The sequence below is a fragment of the Chenopodium album genome, chromosome 20, assembly GCF_948465745.1.
Source record: "Chenopodium album chromosome 20, dcCheAlbu1.1, whole genome shotgun sequence".
Taxonomy (NCBI): domain Eukaryota; kingdom Viridiplantae; phylum Streptophyta; class Magnoliopsida; order Caryophyllales; family Amaranthaceae; genus Chenopodium; species Chenopodium album.
Genome location: NC_137853.1, coordinates 41996358 through 42016201, shown reverse-complemented (window position 1 = coordinate 42016201; position 19844 = coordinate 41996358). Strand labels below are relative to the sequence as shown.

General features: G+C 41.9%; 2 protein-coding genes and 1 non-coding gene across 3 annotated transcripts; 1 reads left to right on the top strand and 2 right to left on the bottom strand.

Annotated features, from left to right (window-relative positions):
• Nucleotides 1–8727: 8727 nt before the first annotated feature.
• TRNAF-GAA (transfer RNA phenylalanine (anticodon GAA)) lies at nt 8728–8800 on the bottom strand. The gene has a single exon. It is a non-coding gene; the product is annotated as a tRNA-Phe (tRNA).
• Nucleotides 8801–8901: 101 nt separating this feature from the next.
• Nucleotides 8902–11261, top strand: LOC145598435 (autophagy-related protein 8i-like). Its single transcript, XM_081654785.1, has 5 exons — nt 8902–9070; nt 9159–9214; nt 9311–9363; nt 10745–10863; nt 10956–11261. The coding sequence occupies exons 1-5, from the start codon at nt 9031–9033 to the stop codon at nt 11060–11062; spliced, it is 375 nt and encodes a 124-aa protein (XP_081510911.1). The 5' UTR covers nt 8902–9030; the 3' UTR covers nt 11063–11261.
• A 515-nt stretch (nt 11262–11776) lies between these two features.
• LOC145598263 (uncharacterized) lies at nt 11777–16464 on the bottom strand. The gene is made up of 7 exons (XM_081654593.1): nt 16130–16464; nt 15689–16027; nt 14309–14517; nt 14166–14214; nt 13982–14071; nt 13715–13777; nt 11777–13624 (listed from the first exon to the last, which is right to left on the bottom strand). Exons 1-7 carry the CDS (start codon nt 16295–16297, stop codon nt 12029–12031), a joined length of 2514 nt encoding a protein of 837 aa, XP_081510719.1. The 5' UTR covers nt 16298–16464; the 3' UTR covers nt 11777–12028.
• Nucleotides 16465–19844: the final 3380 nt, after the last annotated feature.

The following is a 19844-nucleotide window of genomic DNA, read 5'->3' as shown; positions in this document are numbered from 1 at the left end:
CGAAGCTAGGGAGCCGGCCATGATGAAGTACATGCAGCTAATGAAGGATGAGGCCGAGTGCCTAGAACATTTCTCTCTCAGACAAGTTCCTCGATCAGAAAATCATCAAGCGGACGCGCTCTCCAAATTAGCTTCCTCGGCATCATGTGATACTCCAAGATCAGTGTTTTGGGAAGTAAAGGAGAAAAGGAGTATTGATGCCGAGCCCGTTCAGATAATAGATAGAAGTTCAACCTGGATGGACGGAATTATTTCCTATCTAAGGGATGGAATACTTCCGGACGACCCAAAAGAGAGTTGGCTAATGAAGAGGAGAGCGGCCTGGTTCGAGATGAAGGATGGGGAGCTATTCAAAAATTTTTTTGTGAAGCCTTATCTTAAATGTATAACTCCTGAAAGAGGGCATGATGTGTTGGACGACCTCCATCAGGGACATTATGGCTCACATATTGGAGGACGAGCCTTAGCTGAAAAAGCGACACATTTGGGATATTACTGGCCGAGCTTGAACACGGACGCCATGCAAATGGTGAAAAAATGTGACAAGTGCCATAGGTTTTCAACCCTTATTCATCGTCCAGCAAATAGCTTATCAGCCATCAGTAGTCCACTTCCTTTTGCTAAATGGGGCATGGACATTTTGGGGCCGTATACTCCTGCATCCGGCCAGAGACGATATGTACTAGTGGCAATAGACTACTTCACTAAATGGGTTGAAGCTGAGGCCGTCCGGGGCATCAAATGGACGGATGTGTCAGCCTTCATTTGGAAAAGCATAATCACTCGATATGGGGTACCTCAGTCAATGGTGTTCGACAATGGACCTCATTTTGAGACGCGCCAACTCAAGGAATGGTTGGGGGACCAAGGCATAACTTATTGTTTTGCCTCAGTCGGCCGACCACAAGCCAATGGTCAAGTTGAGGCCTATAACAAGTTGATTTCAAATGGGATCAAGCGCAAGCTTGAAAAGGCAAGCGACCTATGGGCAAATGAGTTGGTTAATGTGCTATGATCCATACGGACAACAGCAAAGAGTTCAACAGGGGAGACTCCATTCTTTTTGGTCTATGGAGCTGAGGCTGTACTCCCAATTGAAATGTACGAGCCCACTTTGCGGGTAATGCTCTATGATGAATCGGCCAATTGGGAGGCCATGAAGACCGCTCTAGAATTTCTTCCAGAAGCTAGGGGCAATGCGGCGCTTAGGCATGAAATATATCGCTTAAGGATGACAAGAGCATATAACCGTCGAGTGTCTAAGCGGCCGCTAAAAATAGGGGATCTAGTGTTGAGGAAAATGGAAGTTGTTGGCCGTGCCAATGAAGACGGCAAGTTGACTCCAAATTGGGAGGGGCCGTACCGAATCAGGGAAGAAGTCCGAGGCGGCACATATCTCCTTGAAGCAATTGATGGCCGACAGATTCCTCGGACATGGAACACTGACAATCTGAAGAAATATCATGTTTAAGTTTTTTTTCTCTAAATACTTAGCCAAAAAGCTGTGTATACAGCTAGGTCTACTGACCGAGCCATGTAATCAAAGCCATACGGCCACAACAATGTACTCTTGACAAATTAATGAAAAAGTCAGGCATTGTTAAACTATTTTGCTATTTTACTTATCTTTATTTGCATATTATGATTTGTAATTAATGGCCGAGTGAAATGACTTACTAAGTTGCTTCCAATATAGCAACACGACTTATCAGTCTTACTGAGTGGCCGAAGCAAAAAGGAAGCAAGATTGCTTCCAATGGAGCAATTCGGCCACGAAAAAAAAAAAAAAAAACTGATTCAATTCAGAGAACAATGCGTCCGCACCAATTCAAGGCGGACGGTTGAGGCAAGGTATTCTGAACTTGTTTAAAAAGCAAGTGTCCTTTACAAATAGGGAAAGGGCATACCTAGGCGTTTAGCCCGGCCGAGCCAGGAATCTCTAAGTTGAGATAATACTTGGGATTTCAAGGGTACGTCCGAGCGATAGTTTCAACGGACTACTCGTACAAAGATAGCTGAACGGCCAATTAAATTGATTCGGTGCTTCACCTAAACCAAGGGCAATCATTACTATGATTTGATTAACTTGCTAGTCGTCATACCCTTTAAGGCATAAAAACTACCAAGTTAATCAAACCTCTTAGAGAATAGACTAGGCGAACACCGAATAAAGGGGCATACCCCTAGGAACGTACGAAAGAGCATAATATTGAGACGTACGAAAAACATTTAAAAAGCAAACATGAGACGTACGAAAAACATTTAAGAAGCAAACATTGCAAAAAATTGCTAAGTATGAAACAGGATTAAAGAACCACTTAATAGGCGGACAAAATTTTCATTGATAAGGCCGCTCAAAAGACGGCCAGAAAGGTTTACAATACCGCTCTAACAGGCGGCTTCAAAAAAAAAAAGTACAAAAGAAGCTAAGTACAAAGAAAGCTGATAAAAGGAGAAGCTTGAAAGCTGAGCAGACGGCTGCTGGAGGACCTGAGCTCTACTTAGCCGTATTATCTTTGGCAGGCTCCTCCGCGCTTTTGGCGTCCTTGACCGGGGTAGCCTCGTCGTCCGCCTCCTCCTCCTCATCCTCTCCTTCTCCCTCGTCCTCTCCAGACTCGGGAGAAGTAACTACCAGCTCTGGAGGAGGCTGGCCGGCCTTCTTTGCCTCTTCTCTGAGGCAGACATAGTTCAGCCGCTTCTTAAAGCGCTCCTCGTAGTAAGCGGCCTCACCGTCATCCACCATCAGCTCGAAGGCATCGAAGAAGTATGCCTTAAGCCTGTCTTCGGCATTCTGCTCAATGCGGACGATTTCCTTCGCACTGGGCGGCCGAGGAGCTTTTAGCTGCTCAGCATAGTCCGAAACGGACTTCTTCAAGGCCTCAACCTCAGCCTTCAGCGCGTCCGCTTCGTCCAAAGCAGACTTAAGGTTGGCTTGGGCCAACTTCAGCTCACTCTTCAAGGCCTCGGACGTCTCGAAGGCCAGCCTCCACTTTTCCTTCTCTAGGACGGCCTCGTCCCTTTCAACCCTCAAGGCCTCCCTGGCCAAGGACTTTTGTTCGAGTGCCTTGCCCAGTTTGACCAGGTCCTCTGTTTGCCGCGCCGCCTTGTCGGACAGCGCGGTTATCTGGGTCTCAAAATGCACCCTTTGGACGGCGGCCGTCCCAGTCACAGCGTCCTCGGCCTTTCTAATCTCAAGCCAAGCTTGCTTCAACCGCTCGTTCTCTTTATCCTTCCAGTCAAGGAAGGCGTTCAAGCGGAGGAAAAGCTGCGGATAGAAGAAGAAAAATTAGTCAAATAACAAGAAAATACGCTAAGTGTTGGAAAGGAAAAAAGTAATGAAATAGAAGCGTACCTCGGCACTACAGTTAAGCATGGGGCCGAGGAACCCCTCATTTATTCCCCGCAGCTTGTCTCGCTGCGCTTGGGGAACTGCGCGGACCATGGCCTCGCGCATTGCTTTTCTGTCCGCACCAGTAAGTGACTGGCCGGGCAGTCTCATCTGCAACTCCACTGAGATATCTGCGGACGATTGTGCAAAAAGAATTAGCTAAAATTTACAAGTACAAGTAAATCAAAAGATACAAGAATAAAGAAAAGAAACTAACCAGTGGAGAAGCTTAGAGGAGAGAGATTGATGGGAGGGGGAGGCAAGGAGGCGTCCCTCTCGTTTTCTAAACGACCAGTAGCGTCACTGGCCGACTGACTAGCATTTAACCAATCAGATTTTTTTGACTAACTCGACATACGGAGTCGAGATGGGGCCGGTCATTTTTTCCGGGGACGACTTACCCCCATCGTCCAAAGGGATGGACGAATCGTGAACCTGATCAACAACAGGTTCCACGGTCTTGGAGACCCCGCTTTGTGTCAGCCGGGGCTGTTCTCCTTTAGACTGGGTTGTAGCAGACTGCGACTTCGCCTTCGCCGCGGCCTTGGAAGCAGGCTTGGTGGCAACCGTCTTCCTCCTTTTCGATGTGTTCGCATCGGGAGTAGAAGAAGCTGGCTGCTTCCTCCTCGCCTTTGGAGTGGAGGAGGACTGTCAAAATACAAGTACACTTGTTAGAAAAAGGGCACAAAACAAAATTTCAGTGTCCGTGTAAAAGTGGGAAAGAGCTCCCTTCCAATATGCCTGAACGGACGAAATGCGTCCGTGCAAACTCGGGAAGCAGGCTCCTCCCAATACAGCAGAACGGACAATGAGAAAAGAAAGACTCAAAAATAAACTAAGTATTTACCTCCTTGATTTGCTCGTACATCTTGAAACGAGCCTTGTAGCGGGCAATATCCACCTCGGACATCGCCACTTCTCCCTTCTGTGCCGGGTCAAGCATAGCGTACGCCTCCGCTGCAAAAAAGGAAAAAGAAGACAAAGTGTTAGAATATTTTTCTAAATAAACTCTATGCATGTACAAGAAGTTTATATATCTAAGTGTCCACATTGGGGTATGTTCTGGTACAGGCCGTACGCAGACATGAAAGTGGTGTCCCTAAGCCAATTGGATAGAGGAACCCAGTGGCGAGGGACACGTTCAGTTTTGTTACCCCGCTTGACCCTATTGACCTGGAAGTATTCAAGTTGGTATTCTTGGCTTGGATGGATGGGCGGTTTGTCAGGCTTGTGATCCCCGCGTCCGAGTTGAATGGGATCCGGACGACACCTATTCATGCGAAGGTTGAACTCCGTATCTTTAGTCTTGATGCGGTAGAAACGGTGCTTCCAGTCCCTCCACTTACTGACACGGTCAACCACTACCATGTAGTCCCTGGTTGCACTCAAGACGAGCCAACCATCCGTGTCCTTCTCTAGCCGTGTAAGTGAGTGCATCTCACAGAAAACAGCAAAGTCAGGCTTGAAGCCTTTGCAGATGCACGTCACCAAATACCCAAATACATTTAATCAACTGTTTGGCGTCAGTTGGAAAAGGCCAATGTCGTATTCGTCCAGCACTGTCCGGACGAATGGATGAAGAGGGAAGCGGAGGCCCACGTCCAAGGCGGCCCGGTAGACGCAAAAAGCCCTTTTGCGCGGCTTCTCATCATCCCATGTAGCCACAGCAATGTCTTTCCTAGGGACTTGTATTTCAAATCCCTCCCCCAAATGGAGGGACTCCTTGTACTGCTCAAACTTGTGGCCCAAGAACTTTAGGGCCGTCTCTCCAACTGTACAGGCGTACGGGTCCCTGAAGTTATCAATGTTGGCGACGTTTTCTTCGGCCGCCGCCTCACCTTCGGCCTCTTTCTCAACTTCTTCTTCTTCCATTTGGTGAGAAGGGGGCACTTCCGAATTCTGAAGACAGCACCCTATCCAGGTCTGCTGCCTCGGCCGAGCTTCGGCCTCTTGAGCTGAGTACGCCCATGGAAGAAGGAACGACCTCCTCAATTAACGGACACTTGCCTTTATCTTTGGCAGCGTCCGCCTTATTCACCGAAGGAGGGGCGTTGCGAATAGGCAGATAAGACGGTTCCCTGATTGAGATTCTCGTCCTAGGTCTGTCCGCTCTGTCCAGTTGGAGCAGAGGTTGAAAGGAAGAGGGGACGGACGAACCAGCAGCGTCCGCCCCAGATTGAGTGGGATGTTCTTGGCAGAGTACAAGCTCGGCCTCATCCATGACCGTGCTGGCAAATTGGGGGAACCTAAGTTCCGGAGCTGGTGCGGACGAGGCGCCCTGCGTTTGTTGGCGCTCCTCGAACGAAGAAGTGACCTCCACGGCCAAATGGTGAGAGCCAGTGGAGGCGGTTGTTGTCTGAGTGGTGGAGGTAGTCTCCACCTCCATTGTACTAGGGTTGCTCGGGTCATAAGGGACCCTTGGGTGAACCAGACTTCCGTCTGGGTTCCTGGTTGCATGACGCTCACGCGTACGCATGGTTCTTGCCATTGCCTGTGGGGACAGAGAAGAATAAGTGGGGGTGAGTACGTACGCACTAGACATAGACTCACTCCAAGGAGGAGACAACTCTTCTCCGTCCACTCTAGACTCCTCAGTCCCAGGCGAACGGCCGGCCTCATGAGGAGAGTCGGACGAAGCCGAGTATGGATCCAGAATTAAAATGAAAGAAAAAAAATATACAAGGATAAAGGAAAGAAAGAAGTGTAGACGACCTACCTTTGTACGTTCTGAAAACTTCGAAAGTGTTCTTGGTGTTGTTGAAGATTGACCAGAAAACTCAAAAAATGCCCGAAAAACTCAAACTCACGGCGGCGCTCTTGAAGATTAAGGGGAAAATCACTTTCTCTCACTAGAATGCTCTGACTTCTCTCTAGAATTCACAGTTGGGTAAAGTGTGAAAATGAGAATTCACTTCCCATATTAATAGAATGAATCTAAGGGGGCAAAATGGTAAAACCACCTTTCCCGCCTAAACATTCAAACGGTAATTTTTTGAGAAATTACTCGAAGAAAGAGACAGAATGACGTTAGGGTTCTGTTAACTTATGTGGAAATCAGACGGGCAATTGATGGCACGTCAAAGTGAGTTGAATCACAAATTCAAGAGATTTACACCTTCAACACTTAGTCTCCAGAACTTAAAAATATCTAAAGAGGAAAATGCGTCCGCCTAGTTCCCAGACGTTAGTCCAAAGGGGAGATTTCAGACGTACGCAACATGATGAAAGAACCAGAGAGTACGCCTGAAATCAAGGACGCCCAATCCATTTCGAACGCAGTGGACGCTCTGGGTAGCTAGGAAATAAGCTTCTCCCAGAGTATGAGAACGTCCAGACCAAAATATGAGGACGTCCAGTCCCACTGCTGCGGCCGCTCTGGGTAGCTAGGAAATAAGCTCCTCCCAGAGTATGAGAGCGTCCAGACCAAAAAGCAAGGACGTTCATTTTAAGCGCAGTGGACGCTCTGGGTAGCTAGGAAATAAGCTCCTCCCAGGGTATGAGAACGTCCAGTCCAAAGTATGTGGACGTCCCAATGGGCTAGGAGTTAAGCCTCTCTCATAGTACGAGGACGTCCAGTACAAAGTATGGACGTCCATATGAGCAAGAAGACAAGCTCATTCCAGACTACGAGGACGTCCAGAGTAGAATATATGGACGTCCAGGTAGCAAGAAGAGTTTTGAGTCCAAAGTATATGGACGTCCAGGGCAGATGGGAGGTAAACCCAACCCAGAGTACGTGGACGTCCAGATGGAAAATCAGAGGAGGCGGCCAGTAATTGTACGAGCCACCCCCTCTGAGGGGCAAATGTTTAGGGTAAAAATACCCCATGTACGTGGCCCAATAAGAAGGTGACACGTGGCCCTATGAGAGGGCGACACGTGTCCTCCTGATAGGGTGACACGTGTCAGCTGTCTTTATTACATAATACAACATCAGAAAGAGGAAAAGGCCTTAATTACATCAGGCCTAAATCCCGAGAAAGCCTTGAAAGCCGTAAAACGGCGCCCCCCATGACACGTGGCGACCCCTGATTGCGTAGCCAATCACGTCACTAAAATCTAGGGTACAAAACCTAGAGGGGCACATGTTCCCACCCCTATAAATACCCCAATCATTTATGATGGGAGGGTGGATTGGGACATAACACAAAAATAGAGCATTAAAGAGCTCCAACTTCTCTCTACTTTCTCTCTCTAGCTTTTCCGATTTCCGATCTCTAACTTGATCGTCGGAGGCGAATATTCCGATAAACGGAATATTCGTTGTTTTGCAGGTGTCCACGTCTCGTTGTCAGAAGAACGCGACCAGTACCCGAGGAAATCACAAAAAACCCCGAAACAACTATGGTGTGGTGTTAGCTTGTCATTAAATAGATTAGCTTAAAAATTAATTGAAGATTATGTCTATTGGATTAAAGTTAGTCTGCTTTGAGTCTAAAGAAGTTGAAATGAGTCAGTTTCGTTCTCGATATTAATTTGAGGATTTTTTTGAAAATAACGCCACAAATTTTAGAAATTTTTTATTATAACATCACATTTTCCAAAACTTTAATTATGAATTTATAACACCACAAAAAAAAAAAAAAAAAATCAAAAAACTTGATTTCACCACCATCTAACGAATTTTTAAATGGAATCCGTTAAAGGGACCTACGATGGACAAGTGTCAGTACGACATTGATTTTAAAAAAAAAAAAAGAAAAACAAAATTTTTTTTTTTTTAAAAAAAAAAACCTCCTAAACCCTAACCCAGCCACCAGCCCCACCACCGGCAACCATGAACTGTTGCCAGCAGGCCCAAAATCCTAACCTAGCCCCACCGTCGACACCCTTAGCCACCGAAAAACCCACCGGAGCCGACCTTAAATCATCTCAGCCACCGAAAAACCCGCTTATTAGTGGAAATCACCACCACAAACTGTCGAAAACAACCACTTCCATTTGCCTTCGCTGGGAAATTGATAAATCTGAAGCAACAAAGGTTGACTTCGGCCGGTTTGAAGGTGAGGGGTAAGTCCACGGGTTGTTTTCGGGGAGGGGCGAAGGGGCTAGGTGGTTTTCACGAGGGGGCTACGGTGGCTGGGGGTGATTTTTCGGGGAGAAGGGGATTTGTAGGGGGACTAACATTGATGGGGGTGATGGCCGGTGAAGGAAAGGTTCCCGCAACAATAGGGTTCTCCGGTGGTAGAGTCATTGCCGCCGGTGGCTGGTTTAGGTTTTATGAGTTTTTTTTCTTTTTTTTTTTAAAAAAAGTTTTTATTTTTTGAACCAATGTCGTATTGACACATGCCCATTATGGGCCCCACTAATGGATTCCATCCAAAATACCAAGATAAAAATGCGGTGAGCGTGGATCGAACACGCGACCTTCAGATCTTCAGTCTGACGCTCTCCCAACTGAGCTATCCCCGCTATTTGATTAATTTAATGTAAATATATAACATATACTGATTTGGCATAGGTATATACTTATATTCAACTGGGACAACTGGACAAGACACCAATGGCAGATAATAGGAGTCTACAAAACGTTTCCTAAATCGTAAGTGGCATCATCGAATTGTGAATTTGAAGACGTAATTTAGAAACCCCACGCCAGAAGTCAAGAATTGAGGAGAGAGAAACACAAACACTAATTGATTATGGGAAAGACTACATCTTTCAAGGATGAGTTCACTTTTGGTAATCAAAATCTGTTGTTGGTTTCATTGGATTCTGCAAATTTAAGGGTTTTGTTGTATTTTTTCATATGTTCTGTTGTAATTTACAGAAGAAAGGTTGAATGAAGCCACAGATATGCTTGCCAAGTATCCTGATCGAGTCCCGGTCAGTCACTCTCTGATTGTTGTTAATTAGTTGATCAATTGATTTTAGGGCTCTTATTTTATCAATTTAATTTGTGGGGTTTTCTGTTAAATGCAGGTGATTGCCGAAAAATATTCAAGAACTGACCTTCCTGTACTCGAGAAGAAAAAGTCGGTACTTTCCCTATTTCCTGATTTCCTTTATGAATTATGATCAGACACTGGATTTTGTGTGTATTCGTCCATCGATTGCTTTATTTTCAATTTTAACCTTTGTTACGAGTAAATAAATAACTATGATGCCAATTTCTTTGAATTTCCTCAATCGAATAGTTCTTGATTGCCCTAGCCGCTTTATCTCATATTGACACTACGTTACTGACTTTGTTCCTCTTCAAATCCAAATAAAGTTAGTTTCATATGTTGCATTTTGTAGGGTTCGAACAATGTGACTATTATTTTCAGAGAAAGAGTGCTTAGTATATCAAGTGGGCTATGCTAAAGTAGAAAACACGGACATGTCTAAATAGGGCTGAAGAATTACCACAAATGCTTACATAGCTAGTTGTATTAATTATTGTAGTGCGGAAATCTGATTTTGAAGATGTATGAAGTGCAATTTAAGGGTGATTATGGATCACTAGTGGTCCTAAATATCAAATAACCTAGAGAAAATACAAGTTGATCTTCATGATGAACAATAATTGTTTATCTAGTGTCAATATTGTAAATAACTGCACAACTTTTTTTTTTTACCGTGTATGAGTATAAAAACCGCTACTTGAGGTAGCGGTTCATACCAAAACCGCTACTTGGTTTTAGGAAAACCGCTACTTGAGGTAGCGGTTCATACCAAAACCGCTACTTGCGGTTTTAGGGTTGCCTCTAGACAAACGTAAGTTGTTTATCATGAAGATCAATGGGGGATTTGGGGGCTCCCTCAATAACCTACTGGCAAAACACTCGGAATAAGTATTCCGGTGGTTATATGTTGAGTTTTTCACTTTCCCCAAATTTAATTTTTTTTTAACACAGCAATACTTTGTGGATTCCTGTAATTTATAACCTTTCATCTAACAAGCTGTAATAGTATGAGCTTTTGTACCACTATCATGTTATCAGTATGTTATATTTTTATCCTCAAATCTATTGCCATTTCCATTTGAATTTCTTGTACACTTTGTCTCATTTGGCTTTGAGAAAATGTAGTTGCATGTGCAATTTCATCTTCCAGTTTCCAAGTGTGCAGATTTGCTCAGTTCTTGGTGACTATGGGCACATATCTAAGAACTTTATATGAAACTGTCCAACACCTGACATCCACCCCCCCCCCCCTTCCCCCTCTACGCACAAGGCACACACACACAGCATTTATGATGACTACTGTGCTTCTAATACATGTATTTTTGCAAAGATGAGATGCTTCTGTGTTATTTCACGTCTAATGAATTAGGCTTGTGCCCCTGTCTTTCAATTGTTGTTCCCTTGTAGACTTGTAGCTGTAAAAGTTTCATTACAGTTTTTGTTTTAAACCATGTGCTCCACATTACAGATTTTTGGTTCCTAAAGACATGTCAGTTGGGCATTTCATTCACATATTGAGTGGCAGACTTCGGCTTGCTCCTGGCAAGGCACTTTTTATATTTGTCAAGGATACATTGCCTCAAACATGTAAGGGTTGGCTCTATGCTCATATTTTTCGGTACTCTCTTCCAGTGACTTTTATTGGGGGCAATGTTCTCATTTTATTCTTGTGCCTGCAGCTTGTTTGTTGAACTCTGTCTACGAGACATACAAGGATGAAGATGGATTTCTGTACATGTGTTACAGCAGTGAAAAAACCTTCGGTGGTGTTCCGGCTGTAATGTGATTTCTGCAAACTTTGTGCCCCATGTGACTGTTAAAAATGTCCATCAGTTCATTTCTGTACAAAGCTCTTAGACTTCTCAAGCTAATATTGTAAATTTGTAAAACATGATTTACTTGAATCAATCTCTGTTGCTTGATGACATACCAATGAACTTTCTGTATGCATTAAAACTTTATGAGCAAATAAGCTGTTTATCCTATTATGAAAGAATACTGTTCTTTCTCTTGCTTCAACAAGAGGTGATGAAACACACAGTACTCTGGCCTGATAATGTGCTGGATCTAGTAGCCATAGGCCGTGAACCTTGAAGAACATCTATTCCGTAGTAAATAAACTTGTCACTACTTTTTGTGCTTAAAATAATTGTGGCATGTGAAATGTGATTTCCTAATTACATATACTACAGTACTTCATTAGTGTTATTCAAATTAGCTATGTACACAATCTTTTCTTTTACGACATAAAAAACTATTATTGGTTTGCATAATTGAGACGTACTAATTTCCTTCCAGCATAACCTCTTCACAAAGAGAGTTTACTACACATCTTTATTGGTAAAGATGCAACTACCAACAGAAATATTAACAATTACTCATAAATTTATACTCGTAATTACTCCATAATAAAGAAATAAAAAATAGTAAAAATAAAAAATAAAACCCCCACACACACTAACAAGAATTGGAATTGATAAATTTCTTTCCCTCCAATGTATTAATTTATCTTTCCCTCCAATGTATTAATTTATGTATAGACAATTGTCATATCATGACGGACATTAATGAGCTTGTTTCAACTCAAGTTAAATTATACTTCGTATCTTCAAAACCAAAACACAACATGCTGCACAAGAGACCAAAATACTTTCATGCAAACGAAAGGTGCATGGAAGGGAATTAAGACGCTTCTCCCTCAATACTTAACCAAATCTTAAAAAAAAAATAGCCAAAAGGCCCAAAACCATCATCATTTTGCAAAAAGTCTTTGACCAGCTCCATTGCGCCAAACACTGCGTGAAGATGACCCTTCTGTACTAGGATCAGTAGAAGAATTGTTGACATCTATAGCTGCTGTACTATAGTCATCACCAAGGCGAATTCTGTGGAATTTTGAGCTCTTCTTTTTCTGCTTGCTTCCTCCATCTACTGAAGTTTGACCAGCTGTACTTCTAACCCCTTGTGCAGGGGGCTGGATACTGCCACGCATTACAACTGGCATACCAGTCACTGCTACAGTTGACTTCCCTCTGCTAGGACGATATCCAACCTTTTCCAATACCTCTGCCTCTCCTTCAGAAGGCTTGAACTGAGTCTGCAAACTCTTCACAGTACTGATGACGCTATCTGCTAATGTCTCCTTTGAGCGACTATTCTGAACATCATTCACCTTCTTTCCTTTATCCTTCCTTGAGCTACTGCTTCCTTTCAACTGAAGGTTGTCATTGCCCCAAAATGTCTCCTGTGATCCATTACTATGACATATAGCATTATAGGCCTCAAAGAGTTCCTTTTGCTTCCGAATATCTGGGCATAATCTAGCCATGTCAGGAATAAGGTGTGTCAAGTCAAACTGCTTCACATATTGAATATATTCCCATGTGTCAATTAAGCCTTGGCGATACTCTTGAGAGATTTCCTTAAAAGCGCTATATTTGTTTTCATCAAAATCAAGTGCAGCTCGCATCCTCTCTACCAAAGACTTATTTGAAGTTTGGACATCCTCTGTCTTCTTAGTTTGGGGCCTTTGGGCAGTAGACTGCAACCTGCTGGGTTGAGCTGCTGACACTGGCGGAAAATCAGATACTGGATCAAAAGATTTACTTTCAATGAGATTAGGAGCAGAGTTAGAGTGACTCAACCGATGGCCACTACCTAAGCTTCTTGAACCCCAAGAACCACCCACAGCGAGGCCAGATTCTGTCACTGGCCGGCCATGCAAAGAACTAGCATAGCTAGACGACCCAGTACCGTTGCCTGGCTTGACTTGACTAGAACCAGAAGATAGAACAGGAACAGGAACAGGAGCAGGAGCAGGAGCAGGAGTGAGAGCAGGAGCAGGCGCAGGCCAAGCAGATGAAGAAGCTGAACCAGGAACACGACTATTAGCTAACCTAGGCTGGGCAACGTTAAGAACATTGGCCTTGTTTTTACGACGTAGAAGAGCTGCCATAGTATCATGGGATTCATGAGATTTTTGTTGGCTGCTGCTGGGTGCAGTTGACAAAGGAGGGAATGAAGATACTCCTAGAGAAGCATCAGCTGAAGTAAGAGAGACAGCCTGACGATATCTTGAAGATGGTTCGGCATCAGTAGTGCTTAGCGAGTCAAAGGGCTGAACAAGAGGGTCAATGTCACTTGATTCTGTACCAGCACGAACTAAAGGTTCAGCAGTGGATGATGCTGGCGAACCAGCCACTGAATCACTGGCATTAGTTCTATCAAGACTGGCTTCAATAGCCCGACTAAGCTCATTGTCAGGAGAAGATTCACGGCGGAAAGACCGTCGCCTTCCACGCTGATGTCCCGCTTCATTACTGCTTCGATATCTAAAACTAGTTGGTATCTGCATTTAAAACAAAGATGAAGCAGTCAGAATATAAGATATCATCAATAGGTAAACACCAAAAGCTTTTCATGAAAATATTCAAGATACCTGGAGAACAGCATTACGCTTTGATCTAGACATACGACCTCCATGTTCCATTGCATTATGTCTCTGCATTAGGCATCAACATATAAAAGACTCAATTACCATGACAAAGCAAAAGCTACCACGTAGCAAGTCTGATTTCAAAGCTTTGCAAATCACTGATGACAAAATGAGGAAAGAAAAAGAGCAGAAACAGAGTGCGCAGAAGAAGATAAGCGATATCAGCATTAAGCCATTTGTAAACCCTATCATGCATGCTAAAAGGATCACCTTTATCTCAGCTTCTGATTGGAAGACAATGAACTTTTTCGTAAGGCATGCTTCATCTTCACACAAGAAATGGTCATGACGAAAGTGGGTCTGTTGCAAACAGGCAAGCATGACTAAGAGTTTAAGACAACTTAAAGAAAATGCACAAGGACTTTTGAATACACTAAGGAAGAAGATTGCTTGCCTCCAAATCATCATAATCCTTAAAATAATCATATTGACCAGGATGTTGCCTAGAAAATAGTTTAAGAGCATGTCAAACTGGTCCTTTCCTCTGACAATTAGATCAAGATATCATAGACAAAAAACAAATAAATTCAATCTCACCTTTGACAAATATGACAGGTGTAGTGTTCAGTTGACATATGAGAATAAAGTTCATTCTCTCCGTAGAACGAAGTTCGACAAAATTCACACATAGGATGCCCAGCAAAACCTCCTCTTTCACTTTCTGTGCCATCTACCTCTGAGTCACCTGTTCTCCTATGCTGATTCAACTGTGCTCTAGTGTAGAGCTTTTGCTCGCAAATAAATACCTACTTTTGCAAGGTTAGGCATAATAAGAAAATGCAAATCAGGGAAGAAACCTTATACAGAAAGATACAGTCCAGATCCAAAGTAACAACACTACAAAAAATGACTCACAAGCTTCAATACCAAAAGACACCAAATGTTCAAAATTATAGAATACAAGTTGACAAGGCATTCAAAATTATGTTGGACACTATAGAGCCTGCTTATGTAAAACAAATCGAAGATAGAAAACTAGATTCACACAATAGAAAGATGACATGCACTACAGATAACAGCAGGCTTCCTGACTACTCTGTAAGAAGTTGAATTGTGAATAGGCAGTTTGCAACTCAAACATTTAAGAATAACATAAGCATTATCTCGCTTCCCTGTACAGCAAGTATATTAAGCCATTAATGTTCTTACAATCATTCAGACATATAATACGAGTCAAATAAATACCCCTTTCAGAGTTTCAGATCACAAACAAAAGCAGAACGAGAATAATTTAAAGAGACACATTGTAGATAAGGTCTATTAAAAACATACATTCATACTATTTACTGTCCAAAAAAACGTAAGGGCTGTTTAAGATAACTATCAGTGGAAACATTTTTGATAAAGAGAAATGTAGTAGTCAAATGTATTATAGGTGTGGGTGCTACAGTGACAATAAAAGAAGATATAGCAATAACTAGTTAGCTACAGAGAGTGATCGATGAGCAGATGAAATGCTATAGAAGATTAAGGTGTTGTTTCATTTGTTTGGTTAGCCTTAGAAAATGTGGGAATTGGAAAATCCGGGAGAGTTGTTTGGTTGACAAACAAATGATGGAATGAATTTTCTACTTCCCACACAATTTAGGAATTTAATTACTTAGCTCCCCCTAGGTAAAATAAAATAAAAAAAAAAAACTTGGAATTAGAAGTCGAATCAATTCAGAACTTTTGTTTAACTTACGAACTTGGAATTAGAAGTTTAGTTATACTTAGGAAGCAATTCACAGAATTTATATTTGAATTGGTTGTGGTTGTAATTCCAAGTCTAGTTCTATGTATTTGAATTGCTTCTCATTCTGATTCCAAGTGTAGTTTATTTGTAATTGAATTGCTTCTGGTTCTAATTAAAAGTGAATTGGTTAGTAAGTTTAACATAAAACAAAGGGCAGGCTTGTTTAATAGAAAGAAGTATACCTTTCTGCCTTCTAAACAGAGGTCGCACATGAAGAGGCGATGTTGGTGAGATAAGTGAGACTTAAGCTGGCCAATATTTCTGAACCTCTGCCTCTTCCTATACCCACCACCACCGCCTTGCTGAGGTTGAGGTTGAGGTTGAGGTTGAGGTTGTTGCTCCTCTTTATCACAAAGACTACAAGAAAGCCTGCACATAGCCCTGATCATCTTGTACTGTTCGGCATCGTCGAAGAAGGATTGAGTGTCTTCATGATACCAGTAAGAACCCACTTGGCCTTCCTTCACTTGCGACGGCAACTTAGAAAAGTCATTCACCATTCGAGTGTAATCACCCATAGCCTGAAACCCCAATTTTCCAATTTTACATGAACCAAATAATAGAGATATACCCAAAATTAAATTAATTTACGATTGAATAAGATTATTGAAAGAAAAAGAAACCTTGGTAACAAAGACGCGAGTGCAGTCGGATTTGCAAATACAGCAGCGTTGATCATCGCAGATAAATCGAAGGCGAGCGACGCAAGTAGAGCAGACCTCCCGATGACCGCAAGGCCCGTAAGCAACCCATTCTAGGGAATCGGCACAAACAGCACAGCTATCGTCCATCTCTTACTTCTTCTTTGATTCAAATTAATTAACCAGATGATATTGGGAGGTGGTGGTGGAAATTGGGAAATTGGGAACAACTCTCAACTTTATTAGGGTTCGTAGATCCAACTTATACCAAGAGAGGAGAGACTCAGAGAGATTTAACTTATGAGCCAGGGATTTTTCATATTCCTATTCTTAATCTTTATACGTAGTACTACTAGTACTTTATTTTATTATACTGGTACAGTATAAATAAATTCACGGGCCAACATTGATTTTGATGACGTTGGGTCGTTGGCACGTAACTTGCATATGCTTGGGCTACAAACCTACTGCTTATAATCAGTCTTGGATCGTTGGTAATAATAGGTTGGGTTTTTATAAGCTATGCCCGATTGTGGAGTTTTTAAGGTGTATTCGTATTTTTTCAAAATTACAAGGTATGTCTCCTTAAAAAAAATAATTACAAGATATGTCCTTTAACTTAAGGTGTTTATTTAACCGTATCCTCTAACGTTAACCCAATATTAGTAATTTTGTAATTGTGTTAATCTGTTAATTGTTAATTACCACTTTGGAGAGAAATTTAGCGCCCAAATTAAGTTAAAATTATATAAGGGATTAACATTAAATATTTTTTCCGCATTTTTTCATCTACCTTTTCTTCTTTCTTTTAAAAACAACAACTGATACGTCAAGCTCTCGGTGTACTTCTTCTTCTTTTTTCTCATCCGCTTCTTATAACTTCCCATTTTTTTACAATTATTAACACTGAGTTAAGGACAAAGGATACGGATGATTAGACACCTTAAGTTAGATGGCACAACTTGTAATTTTGAACAAAAAAAACATAGGCACACCTTAGAAACTCAACAACCTCAAGAACATAGCTTAGAAAAACCCTAAAAGGTTTTTAGTTTTTTAGTACCCCTCACGTTTTTGTTTGTAACTTTGCCCTTTTTTTTAACCAAAAAGATGGAGTCATTAATTAAAGGTATACTAATCGTCTTAAATTAATGGAGTTTTGAACACGATAATGTCCCGAATCATCACATTAATGTCATAATTCAAATCTTTATGAATGCTTAATTTTGGTATGATAACATGTAATACGACAATAGTTTAGTGGCTAACACTTTATATTTTGAATTTGAGGTTGAGGTTTCAAATCATGTAAAATCTATGCTTTTTAAACAAATGAAATAAAACAATCAATTCAATGAGAAGAGCGTCCCAAGGTACGTAAACTTCTGTATGAACACTTTTTAATATATATACATCACAGATTTTTCTTCACACCCTTACGAGGGTTTGCACTTTTAATATAAAAAGTTAGATCCCATCACGAATTCTCAATATCTCATATTATTGTTTTGTGTAAATTTTAAAGAGAAAAGGAAAGCGGGAGAAACGCTCTCTGATTTCACAATTGTTGTTGTTGCCCTATAAGGCTATGACTCGTGAGGTGATAAAATTAAAACATACCATATCCTTATCTCATTGTAAAGTATATCTTTTACTGTGGCGAGACTAGAAAAACCTACAATTTTGAGGGCCCTGTTCAAGTTTCAAATTTTATAAATTGGGCCATCAATTTATTTGTAAAAAAGCAAAAAGCTTCTACTTGTATTATTATTTGTGAAAAAATTGTTTATATACTATTTTTTGGAGCTCTGAGCCAGTGAGCTGTCGCCCACCCTGCATCGGCCCAGCGTCGCCTCTGATCTTTCACATTTAGACCGCCAAATTTTTATAAATATCTTTACGTAAAAATATCATCAGTTTGTTTGCAAGTACATAATTAGAGCTAGACTCCAAAACTAATTTTTTTTTTTTTTTTTTTTGACAAAAGATTCTATTAACGAAAAACAGAATTACAACCTAAAGACAAACTAATACAAGACCACAAAACAACCAAAAGGACACACACTAAGTGACATGAGAACCAAATAAACAGAATGCTACATCAAAGAACATCTTCTTTTGCACGAGGTCGTACGAGTCGTCTGTGGAGAACGAAGCATGTCTACGTTTGCAACCTACCTTAACCCTGCAAAATAATAAACGATTAGGAATATGCATTCTGCTACTTGATTTTCGAAAGCCTAGAGATGGACGACGACATATAGTGGGCGATATTCGCTGAAAGAGAACGCGCTGAAAATTTAACGCCGCCAGAGGGGTTAACACCCAAATGCAGTAAGACATTTGGAGGAACACTGTGGGCAGACGAAGAGGAGAACCCAACATCTAGGGGAGGAACCTGCTCGAGAGGAGTTGGATCTTCTGTCATCAAGGTATGCGGGGAGACATCCTGATGGCTCAAGGAAGACGATTCCTTGCACGGAATGGGGGCCACTGCTTCCCAAGATTCGTGACCTTGGAGGGCCTCCGCCAAGATAGGTTTTAACACCCGAACAACTCGGATAGTGACAAACGAAAAACAAGCAGAATTATAATATTGAAGCTCTCTGCCTGAAGCTAGTTTCCCCAAAGTTTCCGACGGAACCAACATACAAGACTTGCGATTCCAAGAGTTAACAAACTTATGATGTCGCTTCTCATCCATAACCGCGCCATCTATAGCATTATCCTGTGACGCTAACGGAAAGGACCTAGTAGATGCACACGTTGGGGGTTCACCTAAACACCCCACATTTTGTGTCGGTTGCGCCATGCCCTGTGTCGGGTCAATCTCCATGGGAACCGAAAAAGAGTCATCCACCAAAACACCAGAAGAATTTTCCTTATTCTTCTTTGAGCAAGCAACATCGGCAATTTCCAAACTCCTTTTCCCTGTAACACTCGAGTGAAGCTGATTGGTTTTGCTTTGGTTAGAGACCGTCGGTGAGACCAAAAGAGAAGCCTCTTCACCATACCTGGGCTCTGTACTCGGGAGTGAACTCACACTAACAACATCATTACTTGAACAACAATCCCCTGAAATCTTCAATTGAACTAAGTTCCTAACATGATCTAGTTCTTGCAAAATTTCTCGGCTTTTAGGTTCTAACTGAGAAGCAAGTGACAGGTCATCATAGGCCCGTGGTAAGCATCCCAACTTTGATGCAGCAATAGCTCGTCGAAATAAACCTTTAACATTGTTGCCATCAAACTCAAGCACTAGAGAACAAAGCTGTAAAGCTTGAGTAAACTGATTTTTTTGAAGAGCACATGCAGCCAAATTCAAATTTAAGGAAACGGCAAGGTCTAGGAACAAGGAATTCCCATCACGAGAAAAGGGAATAGCAAAACAGAGGACTTTAATAGCCATATCATATTGCAAATAAGCATCTCCAAACTCATGTCGACGGAAATAACTATTACCCTTTTCTTTTAAAGACTGACAGTATGGAAGAACTCCATCAGGACTTCCAATTCCCATAAGAATATTGGCAATCGACCCATGATTGTCATCATCATCATCATGTAAGTGAAACAACAATAACTTCGATTGAACTAAGCTAAAATCCATCTCAACTCAGGCTTTAACAAGGTGAACACACTCTACACCTAAAGAGTAAACAATACACACCAATAATCACACAACTTGACCACAAAA

What these genes read in the sequence shown, in the direction of transcription:
- LOC145598435 (XM_081654785.1), top strand. Translation starts at nt 9,031, where the DNA reads ATGGGAAAGACTACATCTTTCAAGGATGAGTTCACTTTTG. An exon ending in AGTATCCTGATCGAGTCCCG is followed by an intron (nt 9,215 to 9,310) that starts GTCAGTCACTCT and finishes TGTTAAATGCAG; the next exon opens with GTGATTGCCGAAAAATATTC. An exon ending in GGATACATTGCCTCAAACAT is followed by an intron (nt 10,864 to 10,955) that starts GTAAGGGTTGGC and finishes TTGTGCCTGCAG; the next exon opens with CTTGTTTGTTGAACTCTGTC.
- LOC145598263 (XM_081654593.1), bottom strand. Translation starts at nt 16,297, where the DNA reads ATGGACGATAGCTGTGCTGTTTGTGCCGATTCCCTAGAATGGGTTGCT. An exon ending in CTCGCGTCTTTGTTACCAAG is followed by an intron (nt 16,028 to 16,129) that starts GTTTCTTTTTCT and finishes TTGGGGTTTCAG; the next exon opens with GCTATGGGTGATTACACTCG. An exon ending in AGCGTAATGCTGTTCTCCAG is followed by an intron (nt 13,625 to 13,714) that starts GTATCTTGAATA and finishes TTTTAAATGCAG; the next exon opens with ATACCAACTAGTTTTAGATA.